The sequence below is a fragment of the Grampus griseus genome (assembly GCF_964374135.1).
Source record: "Grampus griseus genome assembly, chromosome: 13".
NCBI lineage: Eukaryota > Metazoa > Chordata > Mammalia > Artiodactyla > Delphinidae > Grampus > Grampus griseus.
The window spans coordinates 6,720,344-6,740,513 of NC_139007.1; the positions used below are offsets into that span (position 1 = coordinate 6,720,344).

At 40.0% G+C, this 20,170-nt stretch overlaps 1 protein-coding gene across 1 annotated transcript in view; it reads left to right on the forward strand.

Annotated features, from left to right (window-relative positions):
- The window catches only part of COL19A1 (collagen type XIX alpha 1 chain), a gene marked incomplete at both ends in the record, with an annotated part of 350,042 nt that overhangs the window by 27,300 nt on the left and 302,572 nt on the right, over positions 1–20,170 (forward strand). The window contains 2 exons of the mRNA XM_082669016.1: positions 17,454–17,577; positions 19,859–20,134. Of these exons, the coding sequence (XP_082525142.1) occupies positions 17,454–17,577; positions 19,859–20,134 (400 nt within the window). The remainder of the gene's footprint in view (positions 1–17,453; positions 17,578–19,858; positions 20,135–20,170) is intronic.

Consider the following 20,170-nt stretch of genomic DNA (forward strand, 5'->3'; position numbering starts at 1 on the left):
CCTTCCCCATTTAAACTTCCATGCTTTACAGCAATCCCCAGAGATTCCCTGTTCTTTGCTTTCCAAGGACAGGATTAATTATTACACAATTTGTTAAGTAATGCGTGACTGGTTTCTAGGGACTATTTTAATGGTAACAAAGCTTGTGTTTATAAAACACATTTTCCAGAGAGGAAGAAAGCTCTCTCATAGTAGAGTATTAAGTGTTTGGGCTTGTCAGTGAAAGTACTTCATAGTTAGGGAGAATGTGAGTATCTCTGAGTCCATACCACATATACAACAGACAGCAGAGTTCCATTGAATATTTAATAACAAGTATACACACACACAGTGATTAAATACTTCATCTTAGGCCAAGATCTTTCCTGTAATATAGATGCCTTATAGACATCATCGTTTTATTTGTATTTTCTATTGCTTTTATTTATTTATTTATTTTTTGGCTGTACCACGTGGCATGTGGGATCTTAGTTCCTTGACCAGGGATTGAACCCATGCCCCCCTGCAGTGGAAGTGTGGATTCTTATCCACTGGACCACCAGGGAAATCCTTGTATTTTCTAATGATTTTAAATAAATTCTGATCAGGAAAGTATTTTTCGTTAGTCAAGTGGGAAAAAAAGATCTAGAGAATGTAGTTATTATGCTATTTAGACAAATACAATCCATTCTTAGAGTCCTATACAGTAAATCCCTATGGTTAATAAGATGTTAATTTTTATCTGACTCCACAAATATAGTTACTAGTACTTTGTAATTAAATATTCTGTTTGAAGCATGTGGAGAAAGTATTGGAAAAAGTGTATTTTCATTTGCAGTTTCTCATCTTCTCTTACTTAACAGCTCAGTGACTTATTATGAAGGCTATAGGCTGGGGCTTATAGATTTTATGACTTATTTTTAACCTCCCATAGTAGTAAAAATAATGTTTTTGTGTTAATTCTCCCTCATCTCTGTCCTTTAAGAATATAAGGTTAGGGGGGCCTCCCTCCCTGGTGGCGCAGTGGTTGAGAGTCCGCCTGCCGATTTAGGGGACGCGGGTTCGTGCCCCGGTCCGGGAAGATCCCACATGCCGCAGAGCGGCTGGGCCCGTGAGCCATGGCCGCTGAGCCTGCGCGTCCGGAGCCTGTGCTCCGCAACGGGAGAGGCCACAACAGTGAGAGGCCCGTGTACCGCAAAAAAAAAAAAAAAAAAAAAAAAAGAATATAAGGTTAATTTATAGGTTGTTTTAAAGGTTAGGATTATTTTTTCCTAAACTGAAAATAGTAGTGCTTTCAAAAAAAAGATCACTCCTACAATTTATGCTGATTGCATAAAAACCTCTTAATTTTAATACCAAGAGGGAAGCACGGTAATGTAAGGATCTTTATGAAATTTTGTACTGAGGTCAGAGCCTCAGATCTGGGCATTCTTCCATAGCTGGTCATTATAAGGAACCCCGCTTTTGATCCTCCACCACTTCCTCTATAGTTTTAGAGCATTTCCTTCTATTTTACGATCGAACTGAGGGCTGCTATACATAGAGAATATCAGAGAGCTGTTGGAAACTAAATTTTAGATTTTCCTTAACATTGAAATAAATTACAGGTTCAAAAGAGTCTAAAATATGTGAATTACAAGGCTTCAGAGACACTCCGGATTATATCTAGAACTCTCAGTGGGCTAGTGTAAGGAGGACTCCAGAGGCAGTAAGTGTCCTGGGCTCCTGTGGGTAATTTGGAATGACTTTACTTTGGCTCTCTATGACTTTTACTTAGTCATATTTTGTAAAAATTGTTTTTACATTGAACATTTTGTTAATTTGGCATACCTCTGCTCTCACCTGTCCATGAATATTTAGGTGACTTTCATTAATGTGAAGAAAAGTAGACAATGGGAAATAAAGGATTAACTATACTTATATTTCACTAAACTTTGAGCTCTTCAAATGTAGGTTAATATTAATTTCTGTGGATGAACTTCTCATTTACAGTCTTGAACTAGGTACAATGTGTATAAAATGGAGGGAGGTAGGAAATATCCCATTGAGAATTTCTAGCCCAATATACCTATGAATGACTTTGGCAAGTAAGTCTCAACAGTATTTTTCTTAATGGGAGTATCACTGAATAAGCAAAGGATAGAATTTCTTATAGGAAATTACACTCTATTCAAAAATATTCAAGCATGGATATCTTAGACACTGCAAGCTGTCATTTTATCTCTCTGGTAACAGACCAGTAATCCAATATGGTGTCTTTTATAATAGAAACTTTGGCAAGATGCAGAGAAATTATTCTGCGTCACGTTAAGTGTTTGTGCTTGTGTGATATAAACAAAAAACATAGTCTGTAAGAGTAGATACATGTTGTATTATTTTTAAAATACAAAATATTTTCTTCAAAAATTACAGTCTAGGCAAGCAAAATCATTTTTGGCCTCAAAAGCAGAATATCAATTTCTGAAAGGGAAATATAGTAATTATAAGGATTTTCATCCATTATAAACTTAGACTAGAAAAAATAATTTTTCTTTAAACATAACTAAATTTATTTCAATGTATTATTTTAAGACTATGTTTATTAAAACATTATTAATATTAATAACATTATTTTGTTTTATTATTTTTGTCACAGAAGAAACCTTTCATGGAATATAAAATATTTTCAATATTTCAGTTACATTTTTAATTTTTTAAAATAATTATATTTAGTTTTATTTATGAAGGATTAAGGAATCATATCAAAATGTTTCATTTGCTGGATCGCTCACTCCACTCATTTAACAAATAGTTATAGACTGCCCTGTTGGCACTGTACTTATGCTTTGTGGGTGGTACAAAGATGGATTAAATGTTGTCTTTGCCTTCAAAGAGCTTGCAATCTCATGATGAAATGTTACAGGTACCTATATGACTATAATCCTAAGTAGAAAGTGAGGAAAAAGGTGTTTTCATTTTTTTTTTCTTTGCGGTACGCAGGCCTCTCACTGTTGTGGCCTCTCCCATTGTGGAGCACAGGCTCCGGACGCGCAGGCTCAGCGGCTATGGCTCACGGGCCCAGCCGCTCTGCGGCATGTGGGATCTTCCCAGACCAGGGCACGAACCTGCGTCCCCTTCATCGGCAGGCAGACTCTCAACCACTGTGCCACCAGGGAAGCCCAGTTTTCATTATTTTTTGCTTTGTAACAAACCACTGCAAAACTTAGTGGCTTAAAAACAACAATTTATTATTTCTCATGATTTTCTGAGTTAGAAAAAGGCACAGGATTTATCCACATGGTTCTGCTTCATGAGATGCTCACTCAGGTCACTGAGCTGCATTAAACTTGCAGTCAGGCTGAACTGGAAGATCCAAGAAGATATTACTGATGATGTCAGAAGGAATGGCAAAGTAAGAAGCCCAGAAAATGTACCCATCCATAAAAACAGTAAGAACACAGGATAAATGGTCAAAATCAATATTTCAGAACACTGGAAATTAACCAAGGGCTTGCAACAATTAATGGGTGTTTATTCAAGAAAAAGACTGACCCTTGGTAAGAATAGCTAGCTTTGTGGCATTTTAAACTTGTCCTATTCACCTCCCTCCCTCTCCCACAATGGTTGACTTGCAAACCAACAGCTCTATAATCACAAGGGCAGACTAGCAGCCTAGCAGCCATTGAAGGGAGGAGAATGGGTTTAGAGGTCAACGAAAACCCTATTTCTAGAAAGCTGTCATTATTTTACCTGACTGGTAGTTCCTTGGAAACCCCAACTCACAGGGCTTGTCTTTATTTGACCTGACTCAGCTCACTCAATAAGTACAGCCTTTTTCCCCTGGCATTTGTTGAAAATAATCAATAGTAATTGTTTAACATTGCAGCTACCCAAGACAGCAATTAAAATTGGGACAAATGAAAAGATGACCAAATACAATTAAAAGGAAAAGTTGGGGGAGGAGATGTCCATAGAAAGCATTAGAAACCTCCAGCGTGTTTGTGCGATCTACACCTATGTGTAGGCACAGGGATTTGTGGAAACCCAGGAAACCTCCAAAAAGGCCCTACGCTCATTGCCCTGGCCAACTTTGAAACTCTGCACAGGCAAAAAGAGAAGGCTAAGGAGAGTTGTAAACTGCCTGCCTGAGCGTTGAAGCCATTCTCCAACATGCACATAGTGTTTCAGAAGAGGTGTGGATGCTTATAGGTCAAAGGCACTTAACTGTTCAGCCATTAGCTGACCACTAAACTAACTGAGCAGAGACTCCAGTGGTCACACATGACAGAGAAAGCACACTTTACAAAATTAGTTCAGGAAAGTGACTAAGAAAACAAACAACGGCAGCAACAATTATGACAAAAATAATAAACAGCAACAACAGCAAACCACTGATGGATGGAGAATAATCTGATTCCCAGAATTGCCACATGATATTATCTAAAATTTCTACTTTTCAATCAAAAAATTACAAGATATGCAAAGAAACAAAGTATGGCCCACACACAGAGAAAAGAGCAGTTAATAGAAACTGTTACTGAGGAAATCTAGTTATTGGACTTACTAGGTAAAGACTTTAAATCAGCTATTTAAATTATGTTCAAATAACAAAAGGAAGCTGTCTAATGAACTAAAGGAAATTATAAAAATGGAGTCTCACCTAAAGGAGCAAAGGATATACAATGGAGAAGGATAATCCCTTCAATAATTAGTGTTGAGAAAATTGGACAGCCATGTGCCAAAGAGGGAAATGACCACTACCTCACTACATACACAAAAATCAACTGAAAGTGGATTAAAGACTTGACTATGAGATCTGAAACCATAAAATTTCTGGAAGAAAACACAGGCAGTATGTTCTTTGCCATCGGTCTTAGCAATAACTTTCTGGTTGTGTTTCTTCAGGGAAGAGGAACAAAAATAAAAATAAACAAATGGCAGTCTGTATATCTTCTTTGAAGAAATGTCTGTTTAGGTCTTCTGCCCATTTTTGGATTGGGTTGTTTGTTTTTTTGCTATTGAGCTGCATGAGCTGCTTGTATATTTTGGAGATTACTCCTTTGTCAGTTGCTTTGTTAGCAAATATTTTCTCCAATTCTGACGGTTGTCTTTTCATCTTGTTTATGGTTTCCTTTGCTGTGCAAAAGCTTTTAAGTTTCATTAGGTCTCATTTGTTTATTTTTGTTTTTCTTTCCATTTCTCTAGGAGGTGGGTCAAAAAGGATCTTGTTGTGATTTATGTCATAGAGTGTTCTGCCTATGTTTTCCTCTCTAAGAGTTTTATAGTTCCTGGCCTTACATTTAGGTCTTTAATCCATTTTGTGTTTATTTTTGTGTATGGTGTTAGGGAGTGTTCTAATTTCATTCTTTTACATGTAGCTGTCCAGTTTGATTGCCAACAAACACATGAAAGGATGCTCAACATCACTAATCATTAGAGAAATCAAAACTACAATGAGGTATCACCTCACACTGGTCAGAATGGCCATCATCAAAAAATCTACAAACAATAAATGCTGGAGAGGGTGTGGAGAAAAGGAAACCCTCTTGCACTGTTGATGAGAATGTAAATTGATACAGCCACTATGGAGAATAGTATGGAGGTTCCTTAAAAAAACTAAAAGTAGAACTACCATATGACCCAGCAATCCCACTACTGGGCATATACCCTGAGAAAACCATAATTCAAAAAGAGTCATGTACCACAATGTTCATTGCAGCTCTGTTTACAATAGCCAGGACATGGAAGCAACCTAGGTGTCCATAGACAGATGAATGGATAAAGAAGATGTGGCACATATATAGAATGGAATATTACTCCGCCATAGAAAGAAGTGAAATTGAGTTATTTGTAGTGTCGTGGATGGACCTAGAGACTGTCATACAGAGTGAAGTAAGTCAGAAAGAGAAAAACAAATACCGTATGCTAACACATATATGTATGGAATTCAAAAAAAAAGAGGTCAGAAGAACCTAGGGGCAAGACGGGAATAAAGACACAGACCTACTAGAGAATGGACTTGAGGATATGGGGAGGGGGAAGGTAAGCTGTGACAAAGCGAGAGAGTGGCATGGACATATATACACTACCAAACGTAAAATAGATAGCTAGTGGGAAGCAGCCGCGTAGCATAGGGAGATCAGCTAGGTGGTTTGTGACCACCTAGAGGGGTGGGATAGGGAGGGTGGGAGGGAGGGAGACGCAAAAAATATGGGAACATATGTATATGTATAACTGATTCACTTTGTTATAAAGTAGAAATTAACACACCATTGTAAAGCAATTATACTCCAATAAAGATGTTAAAAGAAAAAAAGAAAATGTATTTGAAGAAATTATGGCTGAAAACTTCCCAAACCTAAAAAAGGAAACAGATATTCAGATACAGAAAACACAGAGGATCCCAAACAAGATAAATCCAAACAGACTTTCACCAAGACATATTATAATAAAAATGGCAAAAGTTAAAGAGAGGATTCTAAAGGCCACAAGAGAAAAACAAAGAGTTAATTACAGGGGAACCCCTCATAAGGCTATCAGCTGATTTCTCTACAAAAACGATGCAGGCCAGAAGGGAGTGGAAAAATGTATTCAAAGTCCTGAAAGGGAAAAATCTGCAACCTAGGATACTACCCAGCAAGATTATCATTTAGAATAGAAGGAGAGATAAAGAATTTCTCAGAAAAGCAAAAACTAAAAGAATACAGCAATACTAAACTTATCCTAAAGGAAATATTGAAAGGTCGTCTCTAAATAGAAAAGAAGTAAGAATCTATAGGAAAGAGAAAATCACAATTGGAAACTAAATCACTTAAATAAGCCAGTACACAGATTCAAAAAAAAACCAAAAAACAAAAATTTATGGAAAAGTGATGAAAACTACAGTGAACAGCAAAAAGGTGAACATGTAGATGCAAAAGAGGATATCAAAATCATAAAATGTGGGGGAGGAGAGTAAAAAATGTAGATTTTTTTTTCTAGAATGTGTTTGAGCCTATACGACTACCACTCTAAAGCAAGTAGATATAGGAAGGAGTTGACATATGTGAAAAACAGGGCAACTTCAAATCAAAAACATACAATAGAGTCACAAAAAACAAAAATAAGAGAACATAAGCATAATACAAAAGAAAATCATCAAACCACAAAAGGAAAAACAAAAAGAAAAAGGAAAGGACAAAGAAGAAATATAAAATCAATGGCAAAACAAGGTTTAAAATGGAAATAAATGCATATCTATTAATAATTACCTTAAATGTCAATGGACTAAATGTTCCAATCAAAAGACACAGAGTGGCAGATTGGATTAAAAAAACAAGAGCCTAAAACATGCTGCCTACAAGAGACCCACTTTAGGGCAAAGGGCACATATAGGTTAAAAGTGAGGGAATGGAAAAAGATATTTCACGCAAGTGGAAATGACGAGAAATGGGGGTTGCAATACTCATAGCGGGCAAAACAGACTTTAAAACAAAGGCTATAAAGAAAGATAAAGAAGAACACTATATACTGCTAAAAGGATCAATACAAGGAGAGGATATTACACTTGTCAACATATATGCACCCAATATAGGAGCACCCAGATACATAAAACAAATACTAAGACATAAAGGGAGAAATTGACAGGAACACAATAACAGTAGAAGACTCTAACACTACTCTCACATCAATGGACAGATCTTCAAGACAGAAAATCAATAAGGCAACAAAGATCCTAAATTATACAATAGAATAGTTAGACTTAATTGATATCTTCAGGACATTACATCCAAAAACAGCAGAATACACATTCTTTTCAAGTACACATGAAACATTCTCTAGGATTGACCATATACTAGGGCACAAAACAAGCCTGAACAAATTTAAGAGTATAGAAATTATTTCAAGGAACTTTTCTGACCACAATGGCATGACAAGAAATCAACCACAGAAAAAGAAACAAGAAAAAAACAATTACATGGAGACTAAACAACATGCTATTAAAAAACCAATGGGTCAGTGATGAAATCAAAGAAGAAATTAAAATATACCTTGAGGCAAATGACAATGAAAACATAACCATACAAATTCTATGGCATGCACCAAAAGCAGTTCTTAGAGGGAATTTCATAGTGATATAAGGCCTTCTTTAAGAAACAAGAAAAATCTCAAATAAACAACCTAAACTACCACTTAAAATAATCAGAAAAAGAAAAACAAACAAAACATAAAGTCTGCAGAAAGAAGGAGGTAATAAAGATCAGAGAGGAAATAAATAGAGATTTAAAAATTAGGAAAAGTCAATAAAACCAAGAGCTTGTTCTTTGAAAGCGTAAGTAAAATTGACAGATCTCTGGCCAGGCTCACCAAGAAAAAAGAGACAAGACCCAAATAAACAAAATAAGAAATGAAAGAGGAGAAATCACAGCTGATACCGTGGAAATACAAAAAACCATAAGGGAATACTGTGAACAATTCTATGCCAACAAATTTGACAACCTAGAAGAAATGGAAAACTTTCTAGAAACATACAGCCCACCAAAACTGAATCAAGAAGAAATAGATAACTTGAACAGACAGATCACTAGAAATTAAATAGTATCTGTAATAAAAAAAACTCCCTACAAACAGAAATCCAGCACCCGATGGCTTCACTGGGGAATTCTACCAAACATACAAAGGAGAACTTATACTGATCCTTCTCAAACTCTTCCGAAAGACTGAAGAGGAAGGAACACTCCCAAAGACATTCTATGAAGCCACCATCACCCTGATACCAAAACCAGACAAAAACACTACCAAAAAAGAAAATTACAGGCCAATATCTTTGATGATTATAGACTGAAAAATTCTCAACAGAATATTAGCAAACTGAATCCAACAACACATAAAAAAGTTCATATACCATGACCAAGGGTCATGACCAAGGATTCACCCAAGGGTCATAAGGATGGTTCAACATACGCAAATCAGTCAATGGGATACACCACATCAACAAATGAGAGGATGAAAACCACAAGATCATCTCAATAGATGCAGAAAAAGCATTTGATAAAATTCAACATCCATTCATGGTAAAAATCGCTATGAAAGTGAGTATAGAGGTAACATATCTCAGCATAATAAAAGCTATTTACAATAAACCCACAGCCAATATAATACTCAATGGTGAAAAGCTGAAAGCCTTCCTAATAAAATCTGGAACAAGACAAGGATGCCCACTCTCACTACTTCTCTTCAGCATAGTACTGGAAGTCCTAGCCACAGCAATCAGACAAGAAAAAGAAATAAAACGTATTCAAATTGGTAGGGAAGAGGTAAAATTGTCATTATATGCAGATGATATAATAATATATATATAGAAAACCCTAAAGACTCCACACAAAAGCTATTAGAACTGATAAATGAATTCAGCAAGGTAGCAAGATACAAGATTAACATACAGAATTTGGTTGCATTTCTTGACACTAACAATGAAATATAAGAAAGGGAAAGTAAAAAAGCATTACCTTTTAAAATCGCACCGCCCAAAATAAAATACTTAGAAATAAACCTCACCAAGGAGGTGAAATACTTATATGCTGAGAACTACAAAACATTAATAAAGGAAATTACAGATGACTCAAAGAAATGGAAAGATATCCCATGCTCTTGGATTGGAAGAATTAATATTGTTAAAATGGCCACACTACCCAAAGCAATCTACAGATTTAGTGTGACCCCTATTAAATTACCCATGACATGTTTCACAGAAATAGAAAAATTATCCTAAAATTTATATGGAGCCATAAAAGACCCAGAATTACCAAAGCAATCCTGAAGAAAAAGAACAAAGCAGGAGGCATAACCTTCCCTGACTTCAGACAATACTACAAGCCTACAGTAATCAAAACAGCATGGTACAGGCACAAAAACAGACATATGGATCAATGGGACCGAATAGAGAGTCCAGAAATAAACCCACACACCTACCGTCAATTAATCTTCAACAAAGGAGGCACCAATATACAATGAAGAAAAGAAAGTCTCTTCAGCAAGTGGTGTTGGGAAAGCTGGACAGCCACATGTAAATCAATGAAGTTAGGACGCACCCTCACACTATGCATAAAAATAAGCTCAAAATGGCTTAAAGGCCTAAATATAAGACAAGACACCATAAAACTCCTAGAAAAGAACATAGGCAAAACATTCTCTGACATAAATCACACCAATGTTTTCTTAGGTCAGTCTCCCAAGGCAATGGAAATAAAAGCAAAAATAAACAAATGGGACCTAATCAAACTTATAAGCATTTGCACAGCAAAGGAAACCATAAACAAAATGCAAAGACAACCTACAGACTGGGAGAAATTATTTGCAAATGATGCAACTGTCAAGGGCTTAATTTCTAAAATATACAAAATATATATATTTTAGAAATATATATATTTTTAAAATATACAAAAAATATTCTAAAATATACAAAAAAATAAACAAACAAAATTTCTAAAATATACAAAAAGTTGTATTGAGTCATACAACTCAATAACAAAAAAGCAAACAACCCAATCAAAAAATGGGCAGAAGACCTAAACAGAGATTTATCCAAAGAAGATATACAGATGGCCAGCAGGCACGTGAAAAGATGCTGAACGTCGCTAATTATTAGAGAATTGCAAATCAAAACTACAGTGAGGTACCACCCCACACCAGGCAGAATGGCCATCATTAAAAGTCTACAAGTAACAAATGCTGGAGAGGGGGTGGAGAAAAGGGAACCCGCTTACACTATTGGTGGGAATGTAAATTGATGCAGCCACTATGGAAAACAGTATGGAGGTTCCTCAAAAAACTACAAATAGAGTTGCAATATAATCCAACAATCCCACCCAGACAAAACTATAATTCAAGAGGATACATGCATCCCTATGTTCATAGCAGTACTATTTACAATAGCCAAGACATAGAAACAACCTAAATGTTCATCAACAGATGAATGGATAAAGAAGATGTGGTATATATATATGTACAATGGAATATTACTGAACCATCAAACCGAATAAAATAATGCCATTTGCAGCAACATGGATGGACCTAGAGATTATCATACTAATTGATGTCAGAAAGAGAAAGACAAATACCATATGATATCACTTACATGTGGAATCTAAAATATGACACAAATCAATATATCTATGAAATATAAATAGACTCACAGATATAGAGAACAGATTTGTGGTTGCCAAGGGGAATGGGCGGTAGGGGAGAGAAGGATTGGGAGACTGGGACTAGCAGATGCAAACTATTATATATAGGATGGATAAACAACAAGGTCTTATTGTATAGCACAGGGAACTACATTCAATATCCTGTGACAAACCATAATGGAAAAGACTATGAAAAAGAATATATACATATATATATACACACACACATATATGTATAACTGAATAACTTTGCGGTACAGAAGAAATTAACACATTGTAAATCAAGTATACTTCAATAAAATTAAAAAAATAAAGATGGCAATGGAAAAAAATGTTACAAGGCTAAGCACAACACGGGGAATATAACCAACACTTTATACTAACTATAAAAGAAGTATAACCTTTAAAAATTGTGAATCACTATATTGTACACCTGTAACATATAATATTGCACATCAACTATACTTCAATTAAAACAAGTTAAAAAGTGTCAATACATCAAGACAATAGAGCAATCACAAATATGTACCCCAAAACAAAGCCCCCAAATTCATGAAGCAAAAACTCACAGAATTGAAGGGAGAAGTAGACAATTCAACAGTAATAGCTGGAGACTTCAGTACCCCATTTTCAAAACAGATAGAACATTAGACAGAAGGTCAGTAAGGAAACAGAAGACTTGCACAAATCTACAAGCTATTTAGACCTAACAGACCACAGAACATTCCGCCTAACAATAGCAGAATACACACTCTTCTCAACTGCATGTGGAACACTCTCCAGGGTAGGCCATATGTTATGTCATAAAGCAAGTCTCAACAAATTTAAAAGGACTGAAACTTTCCTGCTGTTATAGGATTTTAAAAGCAGTCCCATTCCTAATACTAGGTTTTCCGTTCATAACCTTGAGTTCTAATTTTCCTCTCCTAACTGATTTTAAGAACTCATTAGGGCAGGAATCTTCTTTTTCCGTCTTTGTAAGCCTCTCTGGGTATTCAGCAAACATTTGTGTAGATCCAGCTTTGCTAACTAGCAGTCACTGATTTGTTTGCTTTTGCACAATGTTGGTCTGGACAGTGTTTATGAAAAATCTGAAATAGTTGCCAAAATTAAAACTCTAAACTTTTCAGATAAAAATCTGGGTATTTGGCTTGTCTTGAAAAATGGGATGAACTGGCAACCCTGGACCCACTTCCCCATATGGTAAGAGTTGGCTGGAGCTAATTAGCAGCTGCCCCTGTAGAAGGGCTGGGCTCTGCATTTCCCTTAGTCTAACGTGTGTGTCCTCTACATGAGAATGGGTAACAGTGCTGTTATTAACTCACTTGCTCTATTTGTTTTTACTAAAGAATTCTTAAGAGGAAAGTGAAAATTTCTTACATGCACATTTCTATCCAAGACAGACAAACTAAAGCTAGACTTAGAGGGGACCATATGTTATTTTTCTTTTAGTTTACAGACTTCTTACATCCGAATTCAGCTCATTAATTGATTCTTTAATAATATTTATTGAGTGCCTACCTTGTGCAGGCACTGCTCTAGATGCTGGTGAATAGGATAGACAAAGAACCTTAGGAAGCTTACATTCCAGTTTCCTGCCTGGGCCCTAGAGCCATGTGGTTGTGACTCTTGGTTTATATCAATGAAGACAGGATGTCTTCAGTGTTAAAACCTTCAGAAGGAACAAGGGGAGTGAGGATTTAGAAGAGGCCGGGGGATTAGGTGATTGGGAATACTTTTATTTTAGTTTACATTTTATATTATTTCATTTCATTTTACTTTATTTTATTTTGACTGCTCTTATCAGTTTTGCCCACAGGACCTTAATAACAGATGAGCACAGAGACAGAACCTGTCTTTGTGCTGATCAGAAGCCAATAACAAAAACAGACATTTCCAAAGTCACCCTTCTGGGTTCTTAAACATGGTGCCAGGTCTCGCCTGTCCTCCTCACTCTGGGTGAGGTTTTTAAGTCTGGTGGCCATGCTGACCAGAGCTGACCCTACAGAGTGCCCCCTTTTATGCTTCCCACTGTCTGGGGGGTCTCTTCACCAACCTTACTGCTTACCAGTGACGTCCCTGGAGTGTCTGTTGGAACAGGAGGTGGGCAGGGAGCTGAAGGCTGACCCAAGGGTTCCAGCCGCCCACTGACACCCAATAGTCACTACGTGGCTAAGGTGACCAGCACTGTTAAGTAGGCGTGAACAAGGCTACCAGGGCAGGAGTGACACACCGGAACTTCACGGAACCACCAGCAAATCACAGGGTACGCGGGACTGAATACCCCTAACGGCTTTCCATATTGGAAAGAATTCTGCATCGGAAGTCACAGGACCTGGCCCGCAGCCCAACTCACTCGCCATTAGCCATCTGGGTGATGGTGTCCCTGGGTGAGTGAAGGGCCGGATGCAGAGGCCTCTGGATTCCAGCAGCACTGGTTCTGGGGAGATACTCCCCTTGGTATGGCATGGAGGCGGGAGGGGCCATGCGGGAGCACAGGTAGGGGAGGACGAGCTCGGAGACAGTGGCTCAGGACACAGTCCTCTCGGGCTGGACTCCAGGGACAGTGGCTCGGGACACAGTCCTCTCGGGCTGGACTCCGGGGACAGTGGCCCGGGACACAGTCCTCTGGGGCTGGACACCGGGGACAGTGGCCCGGGACACAGTCCTCTGGGGCTGGACCCTGTGTCCCACTCGCGGATGGCCCGGCCTGGCCCGGAGGTGTGGCGGGAGGAGATGGGCCTGGGTTTGGCCCCAGGAGATCCTGCAGGGCGACCGCAGGCACCATCCCTTGGACAGGATGCCGGTCCCGCTGAGGCCTGTCCCCTGCGAGTGCGGTCTCCGCCCCCATCAGCCCGGGCAGCCCCGCACGTCCACGCCTGTCTGCGGCCCGGGCTCAGCGCCCCCTCCTCGTTCGGTGCAGAGCCTCCGAAAGGGCCTCCCCAAGACTCACCAGCTCGGCCTTCGGACCGGCCTCCAGCTGCCCCGTCTCCTCCGGCCTCTTCTGTGACCCAGTTACATCCTCCTGAAGAATTCAGTTCACTGTAGCCACCGTGCCACCTGGTGGGTCACTCGAGCCCTCCGTCCAGGCGATGATGACCACGGCCTGGCCCATCGTGGTTTCCACTCGCCTTCTTCAAGAGGTACCCAAGGGGCCCTTCCCGTCACCAAGTTTCGGCCTAAAATCGGTGTTGGAACCCATATGACAGTTTTCCTCCAAGTGGTCCGAAGGGGTTCCGAACTCGGGGACTTGTCTCGGCGCAGGCGTGCTCTGAGAGCCCCTAGTGTCGTGGGTTTTCTCCCTCGGGACGAGATTCAGGCGCGTGAAGGGCGGAAACCGAAAGAGAGGGAGGCCGTCTTTTTAGGGCGAGGGTGAAGAGTGACCATCGGTACTTCAACATTCCAGATGCTCCAGAAATGATGGAACTTGCAGTGCTTGGCGGAGGGGGAGGGGGGAATTCCTTAAGTTTAAAAAGGGGTTATCTTTTCATTATTTCATTATTTTCCAACATCCTAATTAAAAGCAAAAGCCAAAAAAAAAAAACTGATAAGCTTCCACAGCAGGGATATTGCCTGAATACCGAAGGACACATTTTCTGATCTGCTCGCCATCCCCAGTACAAATCCCGGAGTTATTCATTATGGGTGGAAATCCCATTTGGAGATAAGCCCATCCGGTTCTTGTATTAACTTCTTGACTCGGTAAGCTAGGCTGTATTTGCCATCGTGGCTGTGGCCGCTGCCCGGGTTCCTCCAACATTGCCCTGTGGCGTCTCGAGCTCCCCTCTGGCGGCCGCTGCGGTTCCCCCTCCCGCCCGCAGCTGCGCGCTCCTTCTGGGCGGGAACCGCGGCTCCCCAACCCCGCCCCAGGCCCACTCGCCGACTGGGTGAGACCGCTCACGTGACGGCCCGCCTCGGGAAGAGGGGCGCACCGTGAGCATCCTCGCGAGGGCCCACGGGATTGATTTTAGAATACAGGAAGGCTCAGGGCGGAGGGCTGTGACAGTGTGACGTTCAGAGTCTTCATTTAAGAAACTTGGTGGATACCTGGAAGGGTAATATAATGCTGTATCGAGTTTGGAGGGAGTTTTGTCTGTTTTACAGCAGGGGAGAGGGTGAAGATATGCATACATTTGTAAACCGAGATAAGAGGGGCATCGGTGAGGGAGAGATGGGAGATGAAAATGGAGTTTTATCCTCTAAAGTGCAAAAATGACTGTAGAGTGGGAGATGAAGCCACAGAGACAGACATAATACATTCTTAGAAGACGGGAAGCAGTGGGGTCACAGGCAGCAGAAAGGAGGAAGTTAGAACCTCGGAACCGCAGGGCGGGGTGCTGCTGGCACGTGGGGTGGTGTACCTCCCCGGGCACGGGAGAGGCTCATCCCAGGGAGGCACCAGCCAGCCTCTGTGGAGGCTGGAGAGGGGTGTGTGTGTGTGTGTGGGTGTGTGTGTGTGTGTGTGTGTGTGTGTGTGTGTGTTGAAAATGAGGCCCCAGGTTGCCTCCTCTTTCTTCATCCAGCCAAGAGCTGAGAGCCAGAAAGCCTCCGGACTGGGGGTAAGCAGGTTAGTGAAGAAGGTAAAACTAGAGTTTATATATATTTAGAGGCAGACCTCCTTTTATTGCGTTTCACTTTATTGCACTTCATAGATACTGGATTTTTTACAAATTGAAGGTTTGTGGCAACCCTGGGTTGTCAGATGATGGTTAGCATATTTCTTTTTAGCAGTAAAGCATTTTAAAAATTAAGGTATGTACGTTTTTAGATATAATGCTCTTGCACATGGAATAGAGTACAGCATAGTGTAAACACAACTTTTACACACACGGGAAAACCAAAAAATTCATGTGACTCACTTTTTTTTGGCTGTACGCGGGCCTCTCACTGTGGTGGCCTCTCCCGTTGCGGAGCACAGGCTCCGGACGCGCAGGCTCAGCGGCCATGGCTCACGGGCCCAGCCGCTCCGCGGCATGTGGGATCTTCCCGGACCAGGGCACGAACCCGTGTCCCTTGCATTGGCAGGCGGACTCTCAACCACTGCATCACCAGGGAAGCCCGTGACTCACTTTATTGTGATATTAACTTTATTCCAGTGAGCTGGCCCCAAACCTGCAATATCCCTGAGGTATGCTTATGTACATATACCTACATTTATACAGTATATACGTGAGCGTGTGTGTGCGTGTGTGTGTGTGTGCGTGCGTGCGCGCGCGAGTTTAACCAACTAAGAACTTTAGGCCAGCATAGCTTTTTTTTTTCTTTTTTTGTTCCTGATTTCCCTACCACTTGTGACTTTTTCTCTAACACAAAGTGTAAAACCAAAGTTTCAGAATTCTCCATGAGTTTGGTTGTCAGTTTCAGTGGACCTTGGTGTGATATTCCCAGTGAGTAGTTAACCATCTCAATGTATGATGTTTTATTTATATAAACAAGTTCTGGCTATGTTAGTCCTTAAGGGAATTCTTACCTACTACTCCTCATGATTTTTTAAAAGAAAAGCAAGATTCCTGCCTTGCAGAGTTTTTACATACAATGCAGATAACTTTAAAAGTCAACTTGGAGGAATGTATTTCTCCATGTTTTCCAATGAAAGTCTAAATATGATTTATGTTCATGGTGAATTTTTCTCCCCAAGTTTCTTCATGGATCCAGTGAGACCAGGATTTTGAAACAAGGTTGAGACAGAAGCATATTTGGACTGTCTTTAGGCTTCTCTCTGCTACCTAGAAATAACTTACTTATTTTCTGTAAGAATAAAAAATAAGCTAAAATGTCTTTATTATATTTAATTTCAGTCCTAAATTGATACCTACTAGGAAATCAGAATTAGGAGTTCATTTTGCAAGGGTTTAATATGACAGAAGTTCTTTGGAAGTATACATTTAATTGCTAGCAGTGTTCTTTGAAATGCTCTGTACTTCTGTCTACCGATAAAGCCTAGGGGTACTATTTATTTCCTTTATAAATGTCTACCGTGTGCCAGACTGCAGTGAATTCTGAGATTCTGTTGGAACATCTTGTTCAGTAAATGAATATTGCCCCATAGTACTATAGTCTAGTCACTCGCTTTTACACACCTCAAGCTTTAACAACACCTTCCCGGGAATTTTTTTAAAAGGGAAAGAACAAGGATACAAATTCCATAGGTAAAAGTAGACGTGGAAGCGTCCATGTATGCATTTGGTAGAATGCTGTAAACATGCATAATGAATTCTAAATTCATTGAGAAAATGTGACTAAGATGTTGTGTTGCAGAGACCTTCATACCGAGATTTTGTGTCCTTGCCTTCAGTTTTCCCACGATGGTTCTTTGTTTTTCTCCCACAGTAAGGTGTTTCCCAAAGGCCTTCCTGAGGAGTTCGCCATAGCAGCCGTGTTTCGGGTACGAAGAAGCACCAAAAAGGAACGGTGGTTTCTGTGGCAGGTTTTAAACCAGCAGAATATGCCACAGGTAAGGAACCAGAGAGATGTACTGATCTGTGGCCTCTGGTGGGATTAGGCCAGGTGAATCTTGGATCTGTGGGCATAAATTTGGGAGCAGACCTCATGCACGACTATTCTGTCTTTTAGTGGAATCCTCCACAGGGAAATGCAAGTATTCTCAGAGTTAGAAGGATCTTGCTGAGATTTGTAATGGGAGAGCCTGGTGGGTGAGGCAAGATTAGTTTGTTTTCTGTTTTTGTTTTGTTTTTCTGTTTGTTTTTTTCTACTAGATTCATATTTTTGTCTGAAGACACTCTAACTACCCTTCCTTTACAACTGCTTCATTGACACCAAGACCACTCACTGACGACTTCTTCATTTCCTATTATTTCTGATATTATACATCATTTTAAAGCTGTTCATTGTTTCCTCTGAAAATCCTTAGTAAATTAAGAGATGAGATACAAATATTGATTCCATCAATAAAAATAATTGAACACATGCTAGATGCTAGTTAGTGACAAAGATAAGAGACTGGCAAAGCGTGATTCCTTTTCTCAGGGAGCACATAGGTCTGGGGATGCCATGTATGAGAACAGCCTATTGGAGCATGACCACAAGGTGACAAGTGAGGTGGCCGAGGACAGCTCGGAGTTGGGTGGGGACTGTGCGAGCATGGAAAGGACGGCTCCCCCAGATGGGACATGAGAAGAGCAGGGGTCTAGGAGTACTTGTGGGAGACGTGGCATTTGGGCAGAAAGGAGGGGATGCAGGTGCTCCAGGGAGGGGAGGTAAACATCACAGTTACTTACGGGCACCATCCATCTGTGTTTATTTCCGTACATATCCATTGAAATGTGTTTCATTTCACTGGTCTTTTAATATGTTATTATATAGTCACAGTATTAAGATGGAAATATGACTTGAACAGAAAGAACATGTTCTCTATGAAAATGTATTTTCTTTGCACCATGCAAAGCATCAAAGGTTAAAGAAGTTGATCTCAGTTTCCATGCTAAGAGAAGTGATTATTTCTTATTGTTTTTAAATTAGTAACATTTAATTCTTGAATCACTCATACAGAATTATATATATACTTAGATAAACACACACACACACACACATACGCACATACACATACGCACACACACACACTCCTAGATGTCCTCTCAAGAAAGGAGCATATTACATTCATCAGATATCCCATATTTAAACCATTTTTGTAGCGGTTGTTTGCTGTTCTTTTTTTTTTTGCTGTACGCGGGCCTCTCACTGTTGTGGCCTCTCACATTGTGGAGCACGGGCTCCGGACGCACAGGCTCTGCGGCCATGGCTCATGGGCCCAGCCACTCCGCGGCATGTGGGATCTTCCTAGACTGGGGCACGAACCCGTGTCCCCTGCATCAGCAGGCGGACTCTCAACCACTGCGCCACCAGGGAAGCCCTGCTGTTCTTATATGTTAACAAATCCAACGGACACAAGTATCATCTAAAATATTTTACTGAGTACCTCAGTTCTACTAACATGCAGCTTGAGTTTATTTTCAATTATTTAATTTTTTTATTGGAGTATAATTGCTTTACAGTGTTGTGTTAGTTTCTGCTGTACAACAAAGTGAATCAGCTATTCGTATACATCTATCCCCATATCTCCTCCCTCTTGTGTCTCCCTCCCTCCCACCCTCCCTATCCCATCCCTCTAGGCGCTCACAAAGCACCGAGCTGAGCTCCCTGTGCTATGCACCTGCTTCCCACCAGCTATCTATTTTACACATGGTGGTGTGTATATGTCAATGCTACTCTCTCAATTCGTCCCACCCTCCACTTCCCCTGTGTGTCCACAAGTTCTTTCTCTACGTCTGCGTCTCCTTTCCTGCCCTGCAAATAGGATCATCTGTACCATTTTTCTAGAGTCCACATATATGCGTTAATATTCGATATTTGTTTTTCTCTTTCTGACTTACTTCACTCTGTATGACAGACTTTAGGTTCATCCACATCACTACAAATGACCCAATTTTGTTCCTTTTTATGGATGAGTAATATTCCATTGCATATATGTACCACATCTTCTTTATCCATTCATCTGTCGATGGGCACTTAGGTTGCTTCCATGTCCTGGCTATTGTAAATAGTGCTGCAGTGAACATTGTGGTGCATGTATCTTTTTGAATTATGCTTTTCTCAGGGTATATGCCCTGTAGTAGGATTGCTGGGTCCTATGGTAGCACCTTGAGTTTTGATTTGTGTGCTTTAATAATTTTTAAAACTGAATTTCAAACATTTAAAGATCATTTGCATTTTTGCAGGTTTCTATAGTAGTTGATGGTGGAAAGAAAATGGTGGAATTTATGTTCCAAGCTGTGGAGGGAGATGTGTTGAACTACGTTTTTAAAAATCGAGAACTCCGTCCTTTGTTCGATCGTCAGTGGCATAAACTTGGCTTCAGTATACAATCCCGGGCCATTTCGGTCTATACGGACTGTAACTTAGTTGCAAGCCGGCATATTGATGGAAAGGGCACTGTGGACTTCCACGGAAGGACTGTTATTGCAACCCGAGCTTCAGATGGCAGGCCTGTGGACGTGAGTTGTTAACTAGTAACATTCATAAATTAAAAT